Source organism: Syngnathoides biaculeatus, chromosome 13 (assembly GCF_019802595.1).
Source record: "Syngnathoides biaculeatus isolate LvHL_M chromosome 13, ASM1980259v1, whole genome shotgun sequence".
Lineage (NCBI taxonomy): Eukaryota > Metazoa > Chordata > Actinopteri > Syngnathiformes > Syngnathidae > Syngnathoides > Syngnathoides biaculeatus.
In genome coordinates this window covers 7,591,469-7,617,012 of record NC_084652.1, presented here as the reverse complement: position 1 = coordinate 7,617,012, position 25,544 = coordinate 7,591,469, and the positions used below count along the sequence as shown (strand labels likewise).

The window sequence follows — 25,544 nt, the reverse complement described above, 5'->3', positions numbered from 1 at the left end:
GGAGCCTATTCCAGCTAGCTTCGGGCGAAAGGGGGACTACATCCTGAACTGGTCGCCAGTCAGACGCAGGGCACATATCGACACCGTCAATGAGCGGGAATCCCACGCTGCCCGCACCAACGGCAGATGTGTGTACCACTACACCATCAGCAACCCAAGTTTGGAAAATGTATATGGATAAGTGGAGTTCTTGATTGAACGAACCCACGACAATCAACTGCTCATTACTAAAGAACGGAAAAAGCTCGAAACAAAAGAAAATCTCCTCTTTCTTTTGGTAGATTCTGCATTTATGATGTCACAACATTCTGTGGGTCCTGAAAGATCATTCATCCATCCATCCATCCATTATCTACCGCTTTTCCGGGTCGGGTTGCGGGGGAAGTAGCTTCAGCAGGGATACCCAGACATCCCTTTCCGCAGCCACTTCTTCCAGAGGGATCCCGAGTCGTTCCCAAGCCAGCTGAGTGACATACTGTAGTCTCTCCAGCATGTCCTGAGTCGTCCTCGGGGTCTCTTTCCGGTGGGACACGCCCGGAACACCTCACCAATTAGGCGTCCGGGATCATCTGAATCAGATGCCCCAGCCACCTCATCTCAATGCGGAGGACTAGCAGCTCGACACTGAGCCCCTCCCGGATGACCAAGCTTCTCACCCTATCTCTAAGGGAGAGGCCGGACACCCTGTAACCGGGATCTTGTTCTTTCGGTCACGACCCGCAGCTCATCCTCATAGGTGAGGGTAGGAGCGTAGATTGACTGGTAAGTTGAGAGCTTAGCTCCCTCTTTACCACAACGGAATCAAAACAAAGTCCGCATCACTCCAGACGCTGCACCGATCCGTCTGTCGCTCTCCCGCTCCATTCTTCCCTCACTCGTGAACAAGTCCCCGAGATACTTGAACTCCTCAACTTGGGGATGGATCTCATCCACGACCTGGAGAGGGCACGCCACCCTTTTCCGACTGAGGACCATAGTCTCGGATTTGGAGGTGCTGATTCTCATCCCAGCCGCTTCACACTCGGCTGCAAATAACTCCAGTGAGAGCTTGAGATCACGGCTAAAAGAAGTCAACAGAACCACATCCTCTGCAACGTGCAGAGATGCGATGCTGAGGCCACTAAACCGGACACCCTCTACGCCTCAGCTGCGCCTGGAAATTCTGTCCATAAAAGGCGGGGACCTTGGCGATCCGATCCCCAGCTACAGAAACTAGCTCTAGGGACATGGAATGTCACCTCTTTCTCAGAAAGATCATTCAAAACGTGTTAAAATGTTTGACCGTGTGTCAAACTGCTTTGCAAATGGCTGGCAGTGAATGAGTTAATCATGGCAAACGTGATCAAATAATCGGACAACAGATATTCCCTACCTTTTTAAAACTCACACACAACATTCAACCTACAGAGAAAGATGGCAGACTTTTCTTAATATTTCATTTAGATGGATTCTTCCTCCTCCCGGTCATCACCATTAATAACAATCGAGAGCCTCGGACCATTAATTAGTGCATTTATCCTCAGTGCCAAGCCACCTACGACGCACACGAGCGTGACTGGCTGCATACCAACTTGTTTTTCCCCCCGCCACATTTTTTTTCCCCCTTACATGTGTTGACGCAATCGCACAATTGTTCAAGCACGCCTAGCAGACACACAAACAGTCTCCACACCGCTCGCTTCATTACACTGCCCCTGTGTCGGACTGCGTGCAATTCATTAGTTTTCAGCCCCCTTCCTTCCTTCCTCCTCGCGCCGTAATTAGAGCAACTCTGTTTGTCCGGCATCCTTCACTCAGCTGCATCATCTCAAGGCCAATTATCATTCCGCGGCAACAGCTCCCCTCATAACGCCGCCGCCTCAAGAGTCGACTTCAGAACTATTACTGCCTCTCAAGAATGTAAATAAAATGGCTGGCAAATCAGCGGCTAATGATCGAATGTGGAGTGGCACCCGCGGGACCCGCGAGATGAGGACTGATGAGTTTGGGCCACACTTGCTCGCGAGAGCTCAGGATGGGCCGGGTTTATTTTACACCGCTACGTCTATTTATGGACGGGTTCTTTTTTTTTTTTGTGTGTGTGATGGTGCTTCACTTCATAGCGATTTCACATTCCCTGTGGTTCTTTTTTCTTTTCTTTTCAATGCAATACAGTGGTTGTCAAATATGGAATTCAACCAAAAAAAATATGCCTATAAAGTCACACACTAAACTGGCTGCTGCAGTGATAGGGACAGAAAGTAAACACAAAGTGAGCAAAGTTTGGCATGGGCCTACTTTCAAATTTATTCGATGGGTCTCATCTTCTCTTAATTCCAACATTCCCATCTTGACTGCACAGGTCAAAATGCCGAAATGACATGCGTGTCGTCATTACGTTGTTAGACTAGTCATTATTCAAGCCCCTGTCCACTTTACGGTTTGTACCCTCACTCAACTCGATTTAGGAAAAAACACAAGCTGAAACTTGTACTTTGCATCACCTGCCAACCTCAGAGTTGACAAATCAATGACTTTAATTAATCCATCCGTCCATTTTCTTAGCCGCTTATCCTCACGAGGGTCGCGGGGAGTGCCAGAGCCTATCCTAGCTGTCAGCGGGCAGGAGGCGGGGGGTACACCTGGAACTGGTAGCCGGCCAATCGCAGGGCACATGGAGACAAACACCCGCACACATACACACAATCACACTTAGCAAAGCAAAGCAAATTTATTTGTATAGTGCATTTCATACACAAGGTAACTCAATGTGCTTTACATGATTAAAGGCCTTTGAAAACAAAGAGATAAAACATTTTAAACGGCATCAAAACAAACAAGACAAACAAAATATTTAAAAAAGACAATTAACACCGCATATTGTGCAAGTAATATGATCAAAAAGTGGATATATTCTAAAAATCATGAGAAAAAAAAAAGTTTTCAACCTGGATTTAAAAACATTCACACTTGGGGCTGACGTCACCTCTGTTGGCAACTTATTCCATTTGTGTGCAGCATAATAGCTAAATCCTGCTTCACCATGTTTGCTATTTGACCCGAGTCAGTAGATCTCAGAGCTTAGGGGCAATTTAAAGTGTCCAATTAATGTTGCATGTTTTTGGGATATGGGAAGAAACCAGAGTGCCCAGATGAAACCCACCCAGGCACAGAGAGAACATGCAAACTCCACACAGGCGGGTGATTGAACCCGGGACCTCAGAACTGTGAGGCCAACACTTTACCAGCCGATCCACCGTGCCGCCTGCTTCAATTAATTTTAGTAGAAATTCCCAACACAAATCATGTCTGTGTCAGACCATATGAGCAACAAATTAGATGGGACCTAACTATTAGTTTATTCTACTTTTTGTTACCAAGTACTGTAATCAAAAATTTCTTAATCGAAAACTAAACTCACGCTTTAATCTTTTGCTCGGATTTGTTTACATAACGCGTAACTCATGGTCGTTCCCTCAACCTGCATTTTTTTTTTTTTTATACTTCCAAACTAATCCGCCTCAAATCCAATTTTTATATCCGGACCTTCAAGCCACAAAAGCACTCAAGTCAGGAATGATGAGTATACAATCACCCCCAAACCCAAAGATTACATGCCTGTTTGTCATTCAAGATGGAGGCATGAGACGCTAGATAATGTGCAAATGTGCCACGTTTACGTTTTGGGTCTTTTTTGTTAGAGTTCTCCCAGCAGTTAAAAAAAAAAAAAAAAAGCATAATGCTCCCGTCAGTCATCAGCTCAAAAGACATTAAAATAGCAGCACTTAGCATTTCAGAACTTCAAGTTTCTTCTCAGAATTTGAAATCAACACAATCAATCTAATTTTTTTTTCCCCGCTGGGGTTGTGGGGGGGGTGTCCACAAAACTTATGCTGCACTGGGCAAAAAAAAAAAAAAAAAAAGCTTTCCACCGCCTTAATTACCATCATAATAAAAGTGTCTGAGAAGCAAAGTTACAGAAGAACGTAGACACCTCAGTGGCTGCTTTGTACTATCATCAATCCTCCAACATGGTTGGTGGGGGGGGGGGGGGGAGAAGAAATCATGCATATTTAAATTAATTCTGCGCCGGCACCCACAAAAGGAAACTGCCATCCGTCAGGACACCTTGCGGAAAAACTCTATTAAATCCGAGTCAGCTGGGAACGAGGAAAAAAAAATGAGCGAAGAACTAAATGATTGCTTCCAATTAAGTTGTTTATCTCACTGAGGAACGTATGTGCCGCTTCTCTTTCGTTTGAGTGTGCACGCCAATCAGGCCCGACTGAGTTGCTCAAGAATGACTAGCTGTGATCGGCGCGTGGTTCGTCCCTAGAACAACGATGGGCAATGTAACAAAACACGTCTCTCTGGAATTTCATGCGGTGGGTCCCAAGAGATATTATATACAGAGAGGAGGAAATTAGTTATATCCCAACGGCCAAAATGGCTTGCTGTACCGTGGAAAAGGAATGCAAGCAGGAGGAACAGCAACTTTACTGAGTGAAAGTTACACTAACAGTTAATGTCCAACTAAGTTTGCCCCCTAAATAGGAGCAAGATTTTGTGTTTTTGAATCAATTTAAATATTACTACTCAAATACTTGGCACCAGAAGGCAAAGTGTGCATTTCCTCAAGGCCTCCATAAACAGGTTGATGTGGATAAAGTACCGTAATTCCCGGCCTACAGAGCGCACCTGGTTACAAGCCTCACTGAGTACATTTGTAAAGGAAATACCATTTGGTACATACATAAGGCGCAGCCGTGTACATGCCGCAAGTGCTCACATTGAAACCCACATTGAAAATGAGATCTTTACAATGATGGTACACAGAAAGAGTTTAACACTATCGCAACACTAGCGCCACGCTAAAGCTAGCGCTAACGCTGCGCTAATACTAATGGGGCCATTTAAAATAAAACATACCGGTAAACCCTACTTAAAAAAAAAAATTCTATAGTATTTGTACAGAAAAACTTGTTCTATAGGACTTTGGCTGTGATTTTGTACATAATTTCTATTGAACAATAGAATTTCTGTAGAAATTGGGTCCTAAAGTTCTATAGTTCTTTAGAAATGTTCTATAGAATTTTTTTTTTTAGCAGGGAATATCAGACACGCCAGTAACACAGCAGCAACACTCTAGCACAGCGCTAACGCTAGCCCAGCGCTAAAAGGGCTGGTAAAAGTCACTTCCTGCCACATATTTTCCACTGGTCTCGTTCTTCATTTTCCACTCAAATGCCCCCTTGCGGCTATTTAAAAAAAAAAAAAAAAAAAAAGCACAAATTAGCCACATCATCGCATAAACCGCAGGGTTGAAATCGTGTGAAAAAAGTCGCGGCTTGTAGGCTGGAAATTACAGTACTCGAAACAAGAAGTAAAGAAGGAGAGTTTTTCAGAGCATTGTTTTTATATTTTTTCATGTTTTTTCTCTACTAATTAGTACAAGCTCCAAAAGTCTGCTGCCTAATTGGACTGCTCAAGATAGAGACACCAAAGAAACAAAAGGTTGGCTCGGGACCGTTTTTCAGGAAAATATATTCACCTAATTGATAGAAGAACACAAAGTACGTTCACAGTACAAGCTCAACAACTTAACCGCCTAAATGGACTGAAGTAGGGGTCAAAGTTTGCTGTGGGATGATTTTGGAAGAAAAAAATAAACTACATGCCAGCAAAAGTGTAAGCAAGAGTCCAAATCCAACTAATACTCAGAAATCAGAAAGGCAAGTAAACAGGAAGCGAGTTGAGTTTCATCCGGATTGATGTATATAAAAAAAAAAAAAAAAAAAATTGTGTTTCAGCACTTGACATCAAATAGCAGCGTTCACAATAACACAATCCAGTACCGTATAACTTGCTTCCTAAACTATCCGCTCTTGAGCTCAAAACAACAAATGAACAAAAAGTTATTTTTAACGTGGATTTTACGACTTGGCAATAAAAAGCAAGAGTACATAGCACAACCTCAAACAGTTTTGCTGCCCAAACAGGACGCGGCAAACATTGAAACAGGAAGCAACTAATAAAGGAGAAAATTTTGGTGCTTATTGGGGGAAAAAAGAAAACACACACACACACACACACACTTGGAAGCAGGAAGCAGAATATGCAATATTCCAAACTACAAGCCCAATCAATTTGCTGCCTTGATGGGCTGCTGTTGACATCAAAATAGGAGGTTAAATGAAGAGGAGGAAACTTTGGTGCTAAATTAACATGCGAAAATTGGTTTCGCTACTTTGTATTATGCAATTACAACAACGCCTGCCTAAATGGACTGCGGGAGAAATGGAAAATTGAGATAATTAGTCTGGGAGCACAATTTAGCGTGGAAATAATTTGTAAAAATGAATTTGACTACAGGATAAAGGAGAATATGCAGTATACAGTATAGTACAACTGCCGTTGCGATTCAGACAGCCTTTTCTTTTTTTCGACTGGACATCCCTAATAGAGACATCGGAGGAAAAACCTTTCAGGGGGGAGGAAAAAAAAAATGGTCGTTGTCGCGTGGCGGAGAAATCCAGGCCCAACACAACATGATTTATCGTTGTCTCCGAGCATCCTGGGCACCAGAAGACAAACGCGTGTTTGTGTGTCGGGGGGTGGGTGGGCGGTGGGGATTCCACACAACAGGGAGGGAGGGGAGAGAAAAAAAAAAGATGGAAAAGGTAAAATTTCAAGATGGGTTTGAGGGCCCCAAGTGGACCAACACACTGTGCGTGATCTGATTAGTGCATGAGCTGTTAGTACATCCCCTCCATAGCAAACACACTGGCCTGATGCATGGCTGATCCGTCACCTCACCGGGGAAAGACTGAAATATTGATTTCTTCCTAGTTAATATATTTACACACACACACACACACACACACACACACACACAAACTTGTGTGCAATTAGTAGGGCGTTTATCGACAACTCCAGCACCACCAGGGAGCCCCCTGCCAATAAACGGCTGCACCCTCACTCAGGGATTCTTTGGCGCACAATCTAATAAATAGTACATTTTTAAGAAAGAATATTACTGTATATGATTCTTCAGCAAGTGTTTTAAGTTTCCATCTGCTCCGCATCACTCCATCCACCGACGCCGCCGCACGCGTGTGCAATACTGCCCCCAACAGGACCCCCAGGGTAGCGCTTGTTGTAGTCGCTCAGCCAACTTTTTAAATATGAGCTCGAGGGGGAGATATTCGGGGTTATTTAGGAGATGAATCGATTATATCGGCCCTCCATTATCGCTCATCAGCGGGAGAACAACGTCCTCTTCTGCTGTCGGTATGTGCACTTCAGGGATCCTCGGGCGTTGCATTACTGAGCAGAACCAGAACTCCCCTAACACCCCCACAAAAAAAAAATAAAAAAATGAATTTTGCATGAACTTTGAGTTAAACTAACAAATATAAACACATGACACAAAATCAATCCCAGGAACAGTTATCTTAAAATATGAGTGTTTTGTGAATTAAATCATAAGGTTTGTTTCCCCGTGTTATTTTAGCAGGTAACAGTCGGGACACTGGAATCCCTCGGAGATTAATCATATTAGAAATGGCAACTTATAAATGTAAAGTTAGACGCGCACAAAACAGTCAACCCACTCCACCCGGCCCCGTTGGCGTACGCGGCGAGGTGGTCGCACCTGTTCTGAATCCTGCCCCGTATTGACGCAGCTTTTCTTTTTCTTTTCATAATTCAAATTGTTTTTGCTTTCACTTACCTTTAAAAACTTCTCCGCGGGCGGAGAGCAGAAGAAGCGTGATGGCGGCGAACCCCCAACCGACAACTTTATCCATGTCGACGGCGCCGTGGCGACCGCGGCTTTGGCAAACGGCAACTCTTCGGCGCTTGTCTCACAACTTGGACTGCTCGAATCCTTCAAATAATAACAATGACAATAACGGGTGGGGGGGGGGGGGGACAAAACCTCCGCGGTTGTCCTTGTGGTCTTTTATTTTATTTTTTATAAGCGGGCTGTCGTCGCCCGGTGCCACCGCCGCTTCTTCTTCGCGTCCACGCTCCTCGGCTCCGCGTCCACACTCGCAGGAAGACTACGAGCGAGTCCTGATACTGCACACTCGCGCGTGGATGGAGTGAGTGGTGCCTTCGCCGCTGTGTGGGGGCCGTGTAGCCGAAAGAGGGCGCGTGTGAGCGGGGAAGACGGAGGAGCGAACCCCCCCCCCGTCATGCTCTGAGCTGGGCGAAACCCTTCAGGTAACCAAGCACTTTTGTACAATTGTGGATTACTTTCAGAACTGCTATCAACTATATTTGACATCACTTTCGTATTTTACTCAACTCTGTCCGTTTGTATTGGTGTTTTTATGAGCAATTTAGCTTTTGGTTTGATCAAAGCGATTTCCCAAAATGGCGTCGTCTTCTTTACAAGGCTACACACCTGGTAAGTCATTAAGCCAGAAAAGAATAACGAGGGGGGAAATTTACAATCGATAATTTTGTTTCGTGGCTAATCCGTACATATTTATGCTTAAATATGAGCAAATTAACTAAAACTATCAGTTAAATTTACTATTTTAATCGATAACGGGCTTTACTTTGACTCTTGTGACTCTCTTGTTGTGTATTAGGGTTAGCTACATTATCTCTCAAGTGAAATTTCAGGATAACCCTAAAATGTACTCCAACGTTTAGACGTGAACTTAATTTAACTTTTCTAAACTTTTGAATGCACAACTCACAATCTTGACACTTGCAATGTACATAAATCATAACTGATACCGTGAAACCGTATTAAAGGATAACTATTAAAAGAGTCAATGAAAATGCAGTATAAGATAAAGATGGTGTTTTTCACAGCATTTCATCTTTTATATATATATATATATATATATATATATGTGTGTGTGTGTCAGAAGACCCCGTGCCTGCGTGGATTTCCTCCAGGGACTCTGGTTTCCTCCCACATTCCAATAAACATGCAACATTAAATGGACACTAAATTGCCCCTAGGTGTGATTGTGAGTGGGGCTGTATGTATGTATGTGCTCTGCGTTTGGCTGGAAACTAGTTCAGGGTGTACCTCGCCTCCCATTGAAAGCTGGGATAGGCTCCAGTACTCTCCGTGACCCTCGTGAGGATAAGCGGTGAAGAAAATGGATGGATATCCGTCAGAAGAATTTAAGGTGGAGGCGGGATTACATGAGGGATCCGCGCTGAGCCCCTTCCTGTTTGCGGTGGTAATGGATAGGCTGATAGATGAGGTTAGACTGGAATCTCCTTGGACTATAACGTTCGCAGATGATATTGTGATCTGCAGTCAAAGCAGGGAGCAGGCGGAGGAACAATTAGAAAGATGGAGGCACGCACTGGAAAGGAGAGGAATGAAGATTAGCCGAAGTAAAACTGAACGAATGTGAAGGGAGGAGGAGGAGGAGGAGTGAAGCTACAGGGAGAAGAGATGGCGAGGGTGGAGAACTTCAAATACTTGGGGTTAATGATACACTGTGAGTGTGGTAAGGAAGTGAAGAAACGGGTCCAAGCGGGGTGGAACAGTTGGCGGAAGGTATTCTATGTGACAGAAGAGTCTTCGCTAGGATGAAGGGCAAAGTTTCTAAAACAGTGGTGAGGCCGGCCATGATGTACGGATTAGAGACAATGGCACCGAAGAGACAACAGGAAGCAGAACTGGAGGTAGCAGAAATGAAGATGTTGAGGTTCTCGCTTGGACTGAGGAGGTTGGATAGGATTAGAAATGAGCTCATTAGAAGGACAGCCAAAGTTGGATGTTTTGGAGACAGGATTCGAGAGAGCAGACTTCGATGGTTTGGACATGTCCAGAGACGACAGAGTGAGTATATTGGTACAAGGGTGCTGAGGATGGACCTGCGAGAGGAAGACCAAAGAAAAGGTTGATGGATGTTGTGAGGGAGGATATGAGGACAGTTGGTGTTAGAGAGGAAGATGCACGAGATAGGCTTCGATGGAAAAAGATGACAAGCCGAAAGGAAAAGAAGAAGATTTCATGTTTTGTATGCTCAGGTACTTTTTTTTTTTTTTAAAGGTTTAAAGTAATGATGGAGGAAAAACATGAACTTTAAAATTATAAATGCCCGTATTGATGCAGAAGGTGACACAAGGCCGACATGGTTCGTAGTTATTTCGGCCGCCGGATCGTTGTGCATTGCCATGCCGACGTCCAATAAATGAGCAAGAATGCACAAAAATACCAGCTAGAGCACAACCGCTTGCTTTGTGAGACGCGTTGACCAAAAATGTGCGCGGCTCAAGCGCTGATATTGACAGCAACGTCATGAAATCCATACTCCTCCATCATACCGCTGCCACCGCCTGCACCGGGGCCGAAAATCCGTTAAACAAACACGATGAGGTAAATGAGAGGTAATAATCAAGTGTAGTGTTGTTTGTTGACAAGTGCCACATGGGAGGGCTTCCTTGGTGTCGTGCAATTCAATGGCACGGCTTCAAACTTGAAGCAACGGGGAGGCTTTCTTTTATATTATCCTTCTTGATTGTCAAAAGGCTCCGTGTGGCATTGATTAGCTGTCAAAAGGCACCCAGCAACGATACTAACGTTTTTACACAATTTTAAATTGGGGCCTCTCTAAATTGCCCTTAGATGTGTTTGTGAGTGCGGCTGTTTGTCTCCATGTGCCCTGTGATTGGCTGGCAACCAGTTCAGGGTGTACCCCGCCTCCTGCCCCTCGACCCTCGTGAGGATAACCGGTGAAAATAAAGGGATGGATGGATGAATGTCATCCATAAAAACATGCCCGAGTTGATCAATAACATCAATTAATCGCTCAGCCCTGCCTTCAATATTCATTCAATAATTCAATAATTTCACTGACATTTTTTTAGTACTCAAAATAATTTCTATTAAGTTGATCTACATTACAAAATAATACTTTGAAAGTAGTAGAATTTGGAGTTGGACTGCAACAAATGCCTGAAGTCAATCAAAATACAGAATTCATTTTGTGTGACATTGGATGCACCCATTCCAACGGGTCTTGTTCTTGTGTGTGTGTGTGTGGGGGGGGGGGGCTTTTACGTGATTTTGGTAAAGTTGATGCCAAAAATAATAACTGTAGAACAGGAAATGGAACCACCTGTGAGATAGGAAAGGATTTGAGACAGACAAATTACTTTGTTTTAATAGAACAAGGTATAAGATTAGCAGACCTATAGCATCATCACGAAATATGAGGTACGGACGCACTTAAAATATTTGTCAATTTATCCATCCTTCCAATATCCAAGCCGCTTATCCTCACAAGGGTCACGGGAGTATTGGAGCCTATCCCAGCTGTCAATGGGCAGGAGGCAAGGTACGCCCTGAACTGGTTGCCAGCTAATCGCAGGGCACGTAGCGACAGACAACAGTCGTACTCACAATCAGACCTTGGAGCAATTTAGAGTCTCCATTAATGCATGTTTTTGGGATGAACTGGAGTGCCCGGAGAAAACAGCCACAGGCACAGGGAGAACATGCAAACTCCACACAGGCGGCTGCGGGATTTGAACCCCGGTTCTCATAACTGTGTGGCCAACGTCTACAGCTGCTCCACCGTGCCGCCCCATTCAATCCATGTTTATCTTAAAGATCACAAAAATCTGTCTCTGCCTCATGATGTCCACACTTGAGCCTTCTATTTTACATTTTTGTCAATGGGCGGCATGGTGGAGCAGCTGTAGAGCATTGGCTTCACAGTTCTGAGGACCGGTGTTCAAATCCTGGCCCCGCCTGTGCGGACTTTGCATGTTCTCCCTGTGCCTGCGTGGGTTTTCTCTGGTTACTACAGTTTCCTCCCACATTCTAAAAAACATGCATGAATTGGTGACTCTAAATTGCCCCTCGGTGTGATTGTGCCCTGCGATTGTCTGGCAACTAGTTCAGGGTTTACTACGCCTCCTGTCCGATGACAGCTGGGGTAGGCCACAACTCTCATGAGGATGAGCAGCGCATAAAATGAATGGATGGACTCTGTATTAGATGGTCCTACTAGAGTAGTTAGTTGGAGGACTACTTAGTACTTGAGTCATCATTCTGCCAGAGAGAAAATGTATGTAATAACCAGTAACCTCCAGCAGAGGTCACTTTTCTGCCTTTGCCGGTGTCTTGGTGCCGAAATGATAGCGAACGCTGGAGAATCTTTGAAAATTTATATTGTATGGTTAATACATGCACAGAAATCCACAAATCAGTAATAATATAATACTTCTTGTGAAAAAACCCGGTTATAAACATCTGTGCCAGATTCATGACGGAAGTATGTGTCAAGGGTCATCAAATAATCAGCCAAATAAGATTTCAATTCTGAAATTTTGTTATAATGCCATGCAGAAACACTGCCAGAAATTTTCTTTTGCGTTCATTTGATATGCACATACAGTAATGTTGTAGGAGTTTGCACTATAGTTAATCCATTTTGGTGAGGAGAAAAAAAAAGAGGAGTACACTTGTTGAATCTGTTTTTCTCCGATATACAGTGCATGCATTTTTTTTTTTTTGAAGGGGGGGTGTCTTAACTACAAGGAAAGTTAATCATGTTATACTATCCCCACTAAATATTTGTGCTGCAAGAATGATCCAAATACCACGCTATCAACTTTGGTCTTTATTGATTTGTAACACTGCTCGTTACCTTTGCTTCAGTTTTTTTCGTCTGTATGCGCTCTGCAACCTCATCAAATATAACTAGAACACCTTACAACTTATTGTATTAAAACTTAAAGTAGTAATAGAGTGATAATGACACTGTGTGTACTTTGAGTTTCATCACAAAAAGGTAATGGAAAGGAAAGGTAATTAGAAGTCATTCCGATTTAGCAATTTGATGATGCATCCACCTTCATTTTGAGAGAATATTATAAATGCGATAACTGGCCTTTATCGACTTGGACAGAGGCCATGGAAATTCCTCCATCTTTAACAATTTGATGATGCATCCACTCATAAATGTTAAGTATGGTTATCGGTGGTATATCGACAATACTTTGGTTTTTTTTTTCCTTTGTATTAGGTCACAAAAACTCTTAAAGTCATGAAAATATATTCAGATTTGCCAATATGAGTTGTTTCTAATAAATTCAGTTATTGGTGATACTACTGCATTTACTGTACCTACTATTGGATCACCACTATTGCAGTATCCCATGACACTAAAAGACCTTCAACAACTTCACATTTTAACACTTATTTACAAATAACTTTTCAGTCCAAGCAACAGCTTCACTGATATTTCCATTGCATACTCAAGTAGTCATTTAGGAATCTTCCCATTATGTATCACACACTGGAGATCTTCATCTCCTCCTTCTTACATAATTTTTTCCCTTCATGCTTTACTGTACTTTTCACTGACTGATCCCCATGACCTGATTGCGACAGACCATGTGTTTGTTAGCTGTCACCCCGCCAACCACTCACCACTAACGAGCCTCCAAAAGTGGACCTGTGAATTTTTGCTACCTCCTATTAACCCTCAACTGACATGCTCTGCATCACGCGCATGGTCGCCGTTTGTACGTGTTTATTTACAGTCAACGATACTTGAAATCTATTTGTGTTACTGCAAGATGGCCTGTGATGTAACACTGATTGTGGAATATGTGATCGGGCAGGTATGTAGTGTCCGTGAGCACCCGTGCGTCCAGCGTCGCACTTGTTGATGGAGTCTCACGTTGGTTTGAGGTAGTTATACAGGGAGCTTAGTCCTCCTTGCAGTACCTCCTTGATGGGCTTGAGCAGGGGGTTATGGATAATATGGAGACCCTTGTCCAAAGGGTGGCAAGCCAACCTCCTGAGCCTGATCAACAAGTACATCTCCACCGGCACGTTTTGCAGTTCATTGAAGTCCACATTGAGGAGCTCTAAGGACTCAAGGAAGCACAGGGTCTTGGGAAGTGTGTGGATGCTGTTCCCTTCCACGATAAGGATCTTGAGATTGACCAGGTCCTGGATCTGGTCGGCGATGGTCTCCAGGCGGTTGCAAGCCAGGTGGAGGAAGACCAGCCCCTTCATCCTGTAGACACAAGTAGGGATGTGGCTGATGCGGTTGTGGCTTAGGTTGAGCTTGGTCAAGCTACGCATGGCTGCCAAACTACCAGGCAGGGCGCTAATCTGGTTGTTGGCCAGGCTGAGCACCTCCAGACAGGTGCAGGAGCCGAGCTCCTCTGGGACCTCGCTCAGGCGGTTGCGACAGGCGAAGAGCACACGGAGCTTCTTCAGGAGGCCAATTTCGGGTGGCAGGCATGTGAGGTTGTTGCCCCACAGGTTAAGCACCACAAGGTTGTCCAGGGCACTGAGGGCTGGTGGTAGCGAGCAGAGGTAGTTCATAGAGAGGTTGAGCTTTTGGAGATCGCGCAGCTCCCACAGTTCGGCCGGGGCATCATCAAGACCACGCATGGACAGGCTCAGGGTGCTGTAACCAAAGTGTACCGTAGCGTGTCTGCGGATTTTCTCCGCGGCTGAGGACAGGCTGGTCTGGTCGCTGCTGTTGCTTCTCCGGCCTCCTTGTATTATGCTGGTCTCGCTCAGCTCCTTGTTGGAGAACCCATGAGATTGCTTCCCGCCCATTGCGACGGGTGTCCGGGTGTGATTCCCTGATGCTGAGTTGTTGCTCTCTGGACCGCATCAGTGGTGCTAGTGCTGAATGTGTTCTGAGCTGCACGCCACTGTGGGGGGCTTGCACACGGTTTGCTTGTCCCCAGACAGTATGTGTCTTACAGGGTTTCATTCCCCAGCTGGCCCTGTCACTTGTCAGGTCCACAGATAGAAGCATGCTCCCCACCCACTCTGCAAGCGGGGGTGGGTTCTGTATCAATGCCATGACCTCATACTCAGACACAGGGGGCACACACACACACACACACACACCACATGACAATTTGTGTACTTGTGTTGATCTTTTCACCCTTGTCCCTTGGTAGAGGAGGGGGGGACCTTTTGATTTAAGGCACAACATGTGACCATACGTAATCTCCTTTGTCCGCACTCTCAAACAGGACGGATGTTTTGCCGCGACTTAAACTTGACACCAAGGAGGCAGAAGTAGCACTTCTCAAAGGCATTAACAGAGCCTCCACTGCAGACGTGCGACACGGAACATTCCTGCTAAGCTTCCCGGAAACTTCCACTGCAGGATGATGGCTTTCATCTGGTCCCTAAAAGGGCAAATCTCTCCCTCACAGATTTTGGGAAAAATGAATCTCCTGAAGACAGTTTTTCCTTGCAACATGAAATTTTGGAGACATGTCGATCATGAGATTTTCAAGAACCCATGCCTGAAAAAACACGGGATGTCTGGGATTTGAATTTGAAGCGGGCACCATTGGACCTTCATAAATCAACTTGTTCTGGAGATTTTTGTCCACTTGCAATGAAATCTGAGGCCTGGACATATGGGCGACACTAAACTCCAAACACTTAACATTATGTGTAGGCGGAGCAAGGCAGAAGTGTTTGATAAATCACCATGAAACCCTAAACTATAACTCATTTAATACCAAAGGCATAGTTGTACGTCATTAAAAAACAACCTTATCTTATTTTCCCAATGTTGTAGTTCTACTTCCTTTTTTACTCCATAGACAACAGAAGGTGTTGACTTTACTCCTCACCAAAAGATTTAGTCTGAGCAATTTTAATGCCCGTAAAAATTGACTCTAGATGGCACAAGTGCATATAATAAGAGAACAAGACCTGGGGGGGGGGGGGGGGGGGTGTTACCTTCCTATTGCCTTGCAAAACAAAATAGGTAATGGAAAGTCGTGAACATGTACAAACAAGAAAGAAAGACAATTGACAATCAAGGATTGTCTGGGGAAGAAATCATCATCAACGAAGGTGAGAAGAGTAGAAAATAAAGACTTTATGACTCTTTGGCGCACGGTGATAAAGAAGACACACACCACCACCTAGCAAGCTTCGAGTTCCCCCGGGCTGCTTGCTTCATGGAGATCACGCTCCGTTTTGCACTTTTGAGGAGGACGAGAAGGAGACAAGTGAGTCGGAGCTCGATCTGGATTCATCTGATTATTGGATCCCGACAAAATGCTACTTCATATCTTGAACAATCATCAAATAATCTGATATACGTTTAAAAGGTGATTGTGTGTGTGTATGAGACAGAGTGAGATGGGGAACTTCCACACTGTAACACTATAGCAAAATATTTTTTGGTAACTGCGTAATCCGATAAATTACAGTTGACCCAATACCAGAGGTGACACGATTGGTCCCAGCAAATGAGGCATGGAGCACTCAGGAATGTGGAAAAAGAAATGCACATGAAGTCAGGCACCTTATAACAGTGACCCACCAAGTTGGCTTGATGGGAAGCTAAATAAACAAACTGAAATATTTGAAACACACCAACAAAAAGTTGAGGCCAAAAAGACCCCGAGCCAAGGCCACCGTAGCAAAGACCACAATTTCCTGTAGTGAATTTTGTGTGCCCTTGTACAAAGGCACATATTTTATTGCATATCATATGAAAACAATTTATTCATTGTAGATGCACGTGGACGCACTCGCAGATCCAATGGACATAGATGGGACTGCATCAGGGATCATTTCTGAGCCCCTTCCTGTTTGTAGTGGTAATGGATAGGGTGACAGATTAGTTTAGACTGGAATCCCATGATGTTTGCAGATGACATTGTGATCTGCAGTGAAAGCAGGGAGCAGGTGGAGGAACAATTAGAAAAGTAGCCGCATCCACTGGAAAGGAGGGGAATGAAGATTAGACAAAGACATATTTGCATGAATGAGGGGGGGTTGGGGGGGAAGACTGAGGGAGACTCCAGGGAGAAGAGACAGTTGGGGTGGACGACTTCAAATACTTGGGGTCAACAATTCAGACCAATAGTGAGTGTGGTGAGGAAGTGAAGGAACCGGTCCAAGCAGGTTTGAACAGCTGGCAGAAGGTGTCAAGTCTGTTATGTAACAGAAGAGTCTCTGCTATGATGAAGGGAAACGTTTATACAACAGTGGTAAGGTCAGCCATGATGTACAGATAAGAGAGTGGCAGAGCTGGTGTTGGTGAAAATGAAGATGTTCAGGTTCCCTCTAGGAGTGAGCAGGTTGGATAGACTTGGAAAACAAGATCATTAGAGGGACAGCCAATGTTAGATTTTGGCAACAAAGTGAGAGAGAGCAGACTTCGATGGTTTGGACACGTCCACAGAAGAGCGGGTTGGTAGATTGTAATTTGCTATAAGAGTGATGAGGATGGAGCTGCCAGGCAAAAGAGCGAGCGGAAGACCAAAGAGAAGGTTGATTGGATGTTGTGAGGGAAGACATGAGGGCAGTGGGTATTAGAGAGGAAGAGGAAGATGGTCTTAAATGGAAAAGATGACACATTGTGACGACCCCAAACCAGACAAGCCAAAAGGAAGTGAGGAATTTTGATAAAACCTGTCTGTCCGATCACAAATTACTCCAGAACAGAAAAAGGTAGAAACAGACTTTTGTTGTTGTTGTTTGAATGATGGAAGTCTAATCTTTCATTTGGTAGGTGCCATGTATGTATAGCCGTAGAAAACAATATAGTAATAGCTCGTTTTTCACAGTTGGTTAGGAGCAGAACCACCCGCGAAAAGTGTGTGTGTGGGGGGGACACAAAGCAGTGAATCCGCAAAAGTGACTCTCGAAGTAGCGAGGGAACCTTGTTTTCTGTCTGCCTTGAAAGATTATCTAAAATGGATGGGAGTGAGAGAGGTTCTCATTTGAAAAATGGCAGGGATTGAATGAACTCAACAACTCAACTCCACAAGGTCCCAGCAAAAGCCGGTATGACGGTCTGAGCACTCCCCCGTGCTGAAAAGTCTCCTTGTGATTAATGCGCATGCGTTACTAACAGGGGAACTCTGGGTACGTAGCAGATGCTTACTGGGAAATCACCCGGTCTCATAGTTCCTCTTCTTCTACATTGAGGGAGCCAACATATGTTATAACCTAACCTTAAAACAAAAGTTGATAAAAAAGATATACACATATATGTATGTTCGCTGTGTTCGTCTTTCTGAGACGAACATGAAGACTCGGCGACAAGTTGTCGAATGGCACATGTTGAAGCATGGATGGGGATGTTTCAGACTGGTCGGATGTTTACAAAATAAACGCGCATGCGCATTAATCACAAGGAGACTTTTTAGCACCAGGAGTGCTCAGAGTGTCACACCGGAGGAACTGCGTTTAAAGTTTTAAATGCGCCCACAACTGCCAGAAGACGCAATTACACGAATCACTTCTTGCAAGGTTAGGCGTTCCAATATTTTTTTTTCCTCAGAAACGTGTAACCGTTATTAATAATTAATGTTCTTTGGCAAAAGTTGACAAGAATGATTCTCGTATCCAGACGTCACTCATCACGTTAGAACTATTATGGTTGGTCAACGTGACTTGATCCAATTTTCCAGCAGACGCTACAGAACGGAGGCCGCATTTAACTTTGGCCGAAGTCATCATTTCTGGCTGTGCTCGATAATCAAAAGAACTTGGATGACTTAGCAGCCATTTCCAACTCCAGGATACTCGCCGCACTGCCTGCCAGCTACATCAGCACTTATGAGTGGCAGCTGGAATACTGACTTTGCTGAATTGGACATTAGAGATGGTTAGAGTGCGCTGTAGCTTGTCGCAGCTGCGCGTTTTAAAATAAATGATCGGTCTTTTTATAACACCCGGTTGGTGAGTAGAAACTGAGTTTATGACCTAAAATCATGATAAAGCCCAGTAGTGATTATGAATCAAGGCCAGAAGAAGAATGGTTCTTGATATTGTTAATGGTGTTTTTACTTTAGTGATTCAATAGTAGAATTGATTCATTTTCATCATTTATCATACCCGTGCTGTATTTTGAAATATCAGGGCCCAAAGATTCATCTGTGTGAAGACCCTTTTGGATTTCATGTATCCAGCCATCCATTCATTTTCTGAACCTCCTAATATCATTTAAATTATGAATCACATTTTCAGGGCGGTGGGGCAAAATAAGACCCAAAACATTTTTTTTTAAAAATGCTGTTAATCTGGTAATTCAGAAAATGACCCCTCAAAGGGCATATGGTAGTGGTCTCAGAAGTGTTAATTACCTCTAGACACCAGCTTCACCAACCAACATGAAATTTGGTGGACGTCTATCATAACCAGATCTGCAAAAAAAGTCTCAAGGAGGTGTCCTTGAAATTAAACAAGTATAGTTCCGTTTTGCTTTGAAACAGCCGAGACGTCCAAACCTAGTACTTTGACAGACTATCATCCATCCATCGATCCATCTTCAACCGCTTCTCCAGGTCGGGTCGCGGGGGAAGTAGCTTCAAGAGGGATACCCAGACTTCCCTTTCCCTAGCCACTTCTTCCAGCTCTTCCGGTGGGATCCCAAGGCGTTCCCAAGCCAGCTGAGTGACATACTGTAGTCTCTCCAGCTTGTCCTGGGTCTTCCCCGAGGTCTCTTTCCAGTGGGACATGCCCGGAACACCTGACCAGGGAGGCCTCCGGGAGGCATCCAAATCAGATGCCCCAGCCACCTCATCTGGCTCCTCTCAATGCGAAGGAGCAGCGCCTGGACTCTGAGGCCCCCCCGATGACCGAGCTTGACCCTGTGGAGGAAGCTCATTTCGGCCGCTTGTCACGACCCACAGATGTGCCTCAATTTGCAAATATCCTTCAAATGCCACCTTTGCTGCCAGAGTATAAAGGGTTGACCAATATGAGGATTCACCATCAAAAAAAATTCTGAATATTGTCACTGTTTTTCAGCTTTATTGCCAGGATAATTTAATTTCCTTTTTCCCAGCCTCGACATGCGTTTTTGCGATTGTTTTTATCCTTGTGAAAAATTAAGGGATCTTTCTTCTTCTTTTTTTTTTTTTTTTTTTGCCGATTGCCATCTGAGCATGGCTTCAAAGTTTGATGATCATTTGATGAAAGAAAATAATTTGAAAGGGTGTACTCATTCAACATTGTTTCATATCTATAATGCATCGTTCTGACAACTGTTTCAAATACATTGACCCACTCGTGTCTAAATTAAATAACAGCCGCATTAATAAATGTCTTTCTGACTTTCCTGATCAAAACTGAGCCTTCTCTTCGTTTTGATGCTGAATTTTTGTATCAGATTAGTATTGCCTAGTGCATCTCCAACGGGTAAGACCATGCGGAGTTATTATAGCACTACATAACCCCTCAAAGAAGATCTTATTTGTCACCCCGGCGGGGTGTGCAACTGTGCCGGTTCTCATTTCAGCGCTAATGACACGCCGTATTAAAAAAAAAAAAAAAAAAAAAAAAAAAAAGTGTCTCGCAAATGCACGAGGAATAGCGGATCCCATTTTATGGTCATTTAAATGTCAAGCTGTTTTCCCACGTTTCTTCCTCCGGGGTGCGTGGAAAAAAAAAAACACATGCATGGGATAAAAGACGCGTTTTTAATGAAGAGCAATGAACCCAGTGGTCACGTTACGGCGACAAGTCATTGTGACATCTCTCAAGGCGTTGACTGAGCTCCCTCGCTAAGTCCAGCTTCTTGCTAAACCCTCTTCGAGCACGTGAAGCCTTTTCTGCATATTTGATTCCGTGTGATCCGAGCCTCGCGTTGCTGCTGCGGGACGTGGTGTCACCATACAGCTGAGGTGTCAATTTTCATATAAATAAATGAGCGCATCCTTTCTTGATAATGCATTTGATGCTCAGGGATATGTGGACAGGAATACAATGGATTAGTGCCAGGAACGAGACGTTGCACCACCAGTTTAGATTTAGATGTCTTTTTGTGTGATCCCAACACAGAATTGTACCATCGTTGGCAAATAGGAACTGTGCAACAATAACCATAGAACAGGAAAACCAGTTTAAAACAGAGCTACTTTTGGGTACTGTTGGAGGACGCTTCTTTCCTCCGCGTGTTCATTAAATTTCGGTTAGTGAGAATGTTAGTTATCCAAATACAGGCTGGAGATGATGAACAGTTTCTTCGATGCTTTTTACTTACAGAATATTATGAGTTACAGACAACGGCTGTAGGAGCTCACAAGTGCAAAGGTACAGAGAGCGCACACATGTTTTATCTTGTCTTAATGTCGGAACATGGGCGGTATCTAACGTATTGCACAACATCGGACAAAGAGTTTCTGTCTAAACCGGTTCTAACTGGCAATGCATTTCCAGTATACAGTTCGGCAAGGTTAGCTTACCCGAAGAGCATCACATGACCTGGGAATTGCCCCATGCAGCACTTCTGTGTAGCATGTGCGTAGCCTGCTGCGGACATATCAAAAGAAGTTGCTGCAGAGGGAAAGCCACTGAGCTCACCTCTCATGATTGGACCTTTTTAGTCACATGTTGTGATGATGTATCCACTGCTCCTCCCAGCTATTCCCCTGCTCTCTCGATCGATTTTTCAGCCTTAAGTGTATCGTGTCGTTATGTGGGTCCATTTATTCAAGCAAACGGGCTTCCACGGTCGCAATTTTTGTTACTTTGTTGTTTGTTACGGAAAGGAAAGTGAAAAACAACAATTGGAAATGGCCAAAATGTGCTGAGGAAACCCCACCCTGTGGCGTCCTAGCCAAAACTAGCCGTAGCGGCACCTCTGACTTGGAGAAGAACTGCAGTACATTTTCAAAAATTAGCGCATGGGTTGCCCTTGAGTATAAATGCAAACTACGCAAAGGAGCGCCACACGCGGATGTATAAAGAAGCCATTACTATAATTATATAGAATGATTTAACAGAGTGGGAAAGTGAGGAATATTATTAAGCAACACTTTATGACGATAAAGTTTTGCAAATGTTGACGTGGGGAGGAGCTTCCCAATCTAGCTTTGCTCATACAAGCTTCCGATTGGGACTCTCGAGTAGGAGTTAAAAAGCCCTGTAATTTTCCTCAAAATGGATGCTTCAAACCAACATGGCTTAGTTCCAAAACAATTTTCAAGTCTGGGTCTGACTCCTTGAGATTTTTATGTTTTTGGGGGTTTATGCATGTACTTTTTGACAGACCCACTCCCCCCAATTTTATATCAATCTGTGAAACTCTTGTCCCTCGTGAGGATAAACGGTGAAGAAAATGGATGGATGTGAAACTCTTGTTGCGTGTAAATTTTCCCAGCTTTAATGTAATACTACTGATCGGGTATAGGTGTGACCTGTGATGGAAATATATTTTTGACAAGAATACACGTGTTTGTATGTTTTCACTAGTGTGGATGTGGTAGTGGTTACTTTCTTCCTTTTTTTTTTTTTTTTTTAGTTTATTTTCAACTTGTCCCTGGTTTTATATATTATTATCTATTTATTTTATTTATATATTTTTAAAAATAGGAAATGGAAAATTGAAAAAGAATTGTTCTTCTTATGTATCGGAACCAATATGAGAAATGGCGTAGTCTCAGCACGCCGGGTCTTCAGATTAACACAGTAGTCACTGTCGCACTTGGACTAACCGTGTGATCACAAGCATAACAATTACTTGCAAGCGTGAAATACAGTGAAGCTTCAGTTTCACCCTATCGAAAGACCGACATCTTAAACGTTCTCCAGTCTTTAGCAAAGGGCATCATTTCTGAATGCAGCTCATGTAATGGATCTCAGTTGCATGTCCACTTGCGCCTGATGTGGTCTTCACTGGCTTTACATACCTTCAAGTGCTCATTCATTACCTTCAAGGCCTCGCCACCACAGAATCTGCAATGAGGCTTTTTGAAGTGTGAGAAGTACCTGGCAAACACTTGAGCTCCTTACTGTCTCTACATGACTCCCTGAAGGCCACACCACCAACTGGGGAAACTCCTTCGGTCAGAAGACGGGACGAGTTAGGGTCAGAGAAACTAGACATTTTCATGCCGCGAGGCCCTCTGAGGATTGGGGCCATTAAACGGGGCATAGCAAGTAGAAGCGGGTGAGCTAATCATGATCAATTTTTCACGAGTCGCATATAGGAATATTGAGATCGGTGGACACATCTCCTGTTTAAATGGAGCATTATGAAAGCAAAGAATCTTTGAAGGTCTGAATCTACGGAACGACCTTCCACTGACCATCAGACAAACACCCTCTCATTTATTTTTAAAATCCACCTCAAAATTTTTATTCCACAGTTTTGAACACGGCTTCTGTGCTTGCTGTGTCTTATTTGTATCGTTTAATTAATTTTATTGTTTCAGCTTTTTGTTTTGTTTCTACATAATGTGATGTGAAATTGTTTTAGTTGCAATTGTTCTTTTTTGAGGGTTGACTTGAAATGCTCTAGTTTTTGATGGTGGTGGGGGGGTGTTTGCTAGTGTAAATAATGGAGTTATTATAACGTCGGCATTAGAAAACTTTGAAGCTAGTCGATAAGGCAGCCCAAACAATTGAGATAGGCATCCTCCGTGTTCTTGGATGATTATCCTTCCTTATCGAAGAAATGAAATTCTACAGTTTTGTCATCTACTAATCTTGCTCCAGGCTGACTATAAGTAGTTAGCGCTTTGGCGAGATACAAACGGCGAAACAAACTGGGCCGACATGATGAATGGACGATAACGACACCCAGGGGAGCGCCTGATCCAGGTAACTCCTGCGTATCAAGATCGCATCTGTTGTGTGTGTGGAGAAGCTAACTGGGCTCCGAGTGGCTGCATCACAGTTTTCTGAGGCAGCAGAAGAGATGACGCCGATGTGGTTGTGACGGCAACAGACGGGTTGATGAAATACCACCGAGGAGCCTAAATGAGTCCCACAGCACTGATATTAGTGGTACTGCGAGTATAGCAGTCAGTTTGACTGATTCTGATGACAGGTCCTGTAAGCACCTTCCGTGAGACTGAGATCGATCTGTGTTTAATGCTACCAAACATGTAGGTTAATTTCAGTCTCGAAATGATCTTCAAATTAACATTGACAGTACATAACATTAACATTTACATTTTTTCTTTAATTGTCTTAAAAATACATGGTTTTGATGCAAAGTGTGCACAGTCTACCCTGGTCTATTTGGGGGTGAGGTGGTTTCTGGGGGTCGTGGGCCGTGACAACTCTTAGTGTGGATGCTGCCTTTCCGGGCACGGGTTGCAAATTTGTAAGAGGTTTAATATAATTGAGAATTTTAAGACCAGAGTATCATTTTCTGAAAATATCAGATTTTTCTCTGCAAAATGTTATTTGGTCCAGAGAGGGTTAATAGTAATAATTAGTTAGCCTTTCCGCATTGGAGAGCCATGCAACTATACTCGCTGTGGGTATGAACGCATTTGTGTGTTTGTATGGTTGTGTGTGTGTGTCCTTGCGTGGGGTTTTTAATTTGTTATATTGCTGTTAGTTTTTTGTAAAGCTGGAGGTGGCAGAAATGAAGATGTTGAGGTTCTCGCTGGGAGTGAACAGGTTGGATTGGATTAGAAATGAGCTAATTCGAGGGATAGCCAAAGTTGGGTGTTTCGGAGACAAGGTTAGAGAGTGCAGAATTCGATGGTTTGGATGTGTCCAGAGGTGAGAGAGTGAGCATGTTGGTAGAAGGGTGCTGAGGACGGAGTTTCCGGGCAAAAGAGAGAGAGGAAGACCAAAGAAAAGGTGGATGGATGTTGTGAGGGAGGACATGAGGACAGATGGGATGAGAGAGGAAGATGCACGAGATAGCCTTAGATGGAAAAAGATGACATGATCTGGCGATCCCTAACGTCACAAGCCAAAAGGAAAAGAAGAAGACTATGTATGAAAGGAGCTTTACAAAAAGTTTGATTTGAAGGCTAAAGTGTTTCTTATTGTTGACAAAAACACACTTAGTTCACAGAAAGCAAAATTGTGTTTACAAAACAAATGGACAGCACGGTGATCTGCTGGTAAAGCGTTGGCCTCACAGTTCTGAGGTCCCGGGTTCAATCCCAGACCCGCCTCTGTGGAGCTTGCACGTTCTCCCCGTGCCTGCGTGGGTTTTCTCCGGCCACTCCAGTTTTCCTCCCACATCCCAAAAACGTGTAACATTAATTATACACTTGAAACTGCCCCTAGGTGTGATTGTGAGTGCGGCTGTTTGTCTCGATGTGCCCTGCGATTAGCTGGCGACCAGTTAAGGGTGTACCCCGCCTCCTGCCCGTTGACAGCTGGGATAGGCTCCAGCACTCCCCGCAACCCTTATGAGGATAAGCGGCTATGAAAACGGATGGACAGATGGATGTTTACAAAACAAATGTTGTGCTTGTTGAAAATTAACCCATTCATGGGCAGGGTGGCAATTTTTTTGCCCTATTGAGATAAAAGTCACCTAACAGGCCACAATCAAGGAAATAACACTTCTTTTTCGTTTATGGTTAAGTTATATGATAACTTTACTAATTTATAAGACGCTGCCCTCGAGAGGGTACTTGGGTTTTCTGTGTAGATCGTCCCAAAAACCAGAACCAGAATCAGATTAAAACGCTTAAATATTTTGATGTACTGAAGGATGTAATGTGTGAAATTCATGATGTTCCAGAAATGGGACGCTGCCCACGAATTAAATGGTTGAAAACATACAGTAGACACCCAGTTCACTAAAAATAAAACTGTTTACGAAAACATGGTAAACATTTTTTGAAGACTAAATTGT

General features: G+C 43.8%; 3 protein-coding genes across 10 annotated transcripts in view; 1 reads left to right on the top strand and 2 right to left on the bottom strand.

The window, feature by feature from the left end:
• The window catches only part of LOC133510523 (receptor-type tyrosine-protein phosphatase mu-like), a 211,748-nt gene extending 203,573 nt beyond the window's left edge, over positions 1–8,175 (bottom strand). For all 8 annotated transcript variants that reach the window (XM_061838533.1, XM_061838535.1, XM_061838534.1 and 5 more), the window contains exon 1: positions 7,712–8,175. In XM_061838533.1, the coding sequence (XP_061694517.1) occupies positions 7,712–7,787 (76 nt within the window). In that variant the 5' untranslated portion in view covers positions 7,788–8,175. The remainder of the gene's footprint in view (positions 1–7,711) is intronic.
• A 41-nt stretch (positions 8,176–8,216) lies between these two features.
• The window catches only part of rheb (Ras homolog, mTORC1 binding), a 30,978-nt gene continuing 13,650 nt past the window's right edge, over positions 8,217–25,544 (top strand). Inside the window, exon 1 of the mRNA XM_061838543.1 lies at positions 8,217–8,392. Coding sequence (XP_061694527.1) covers positions 8,359–8,392 — 34 coding nt within the window. The 5' untranslated portion in view covers positions 8,217–8,358. The remainder of the gene's footprint in view (positions 8,393–25,544) is intronic.
• LOC133511410 (leucine-rich repeat-containing protein 30-like) lies at positions 13,652–14,551 on the bottom strand. Its single transcript, XM_061840296.1, has one exon. It carries the CDS (start codon positions 14,549–14,551, stop codon positions 13,652–13,654), a length of 900 nt encoding a protein of 299 aa, XP_061696280.1.

Excerpts from the sequence above, each read along its gene's own strand:
- LOC133511410 (XM_061840296.1), bottom strand. The coding sequence starts at position 14,551 with ATGGGCGGGAAGCAATCTCATGGGTTCTCCAACAAGGAGCTGAGCGAG.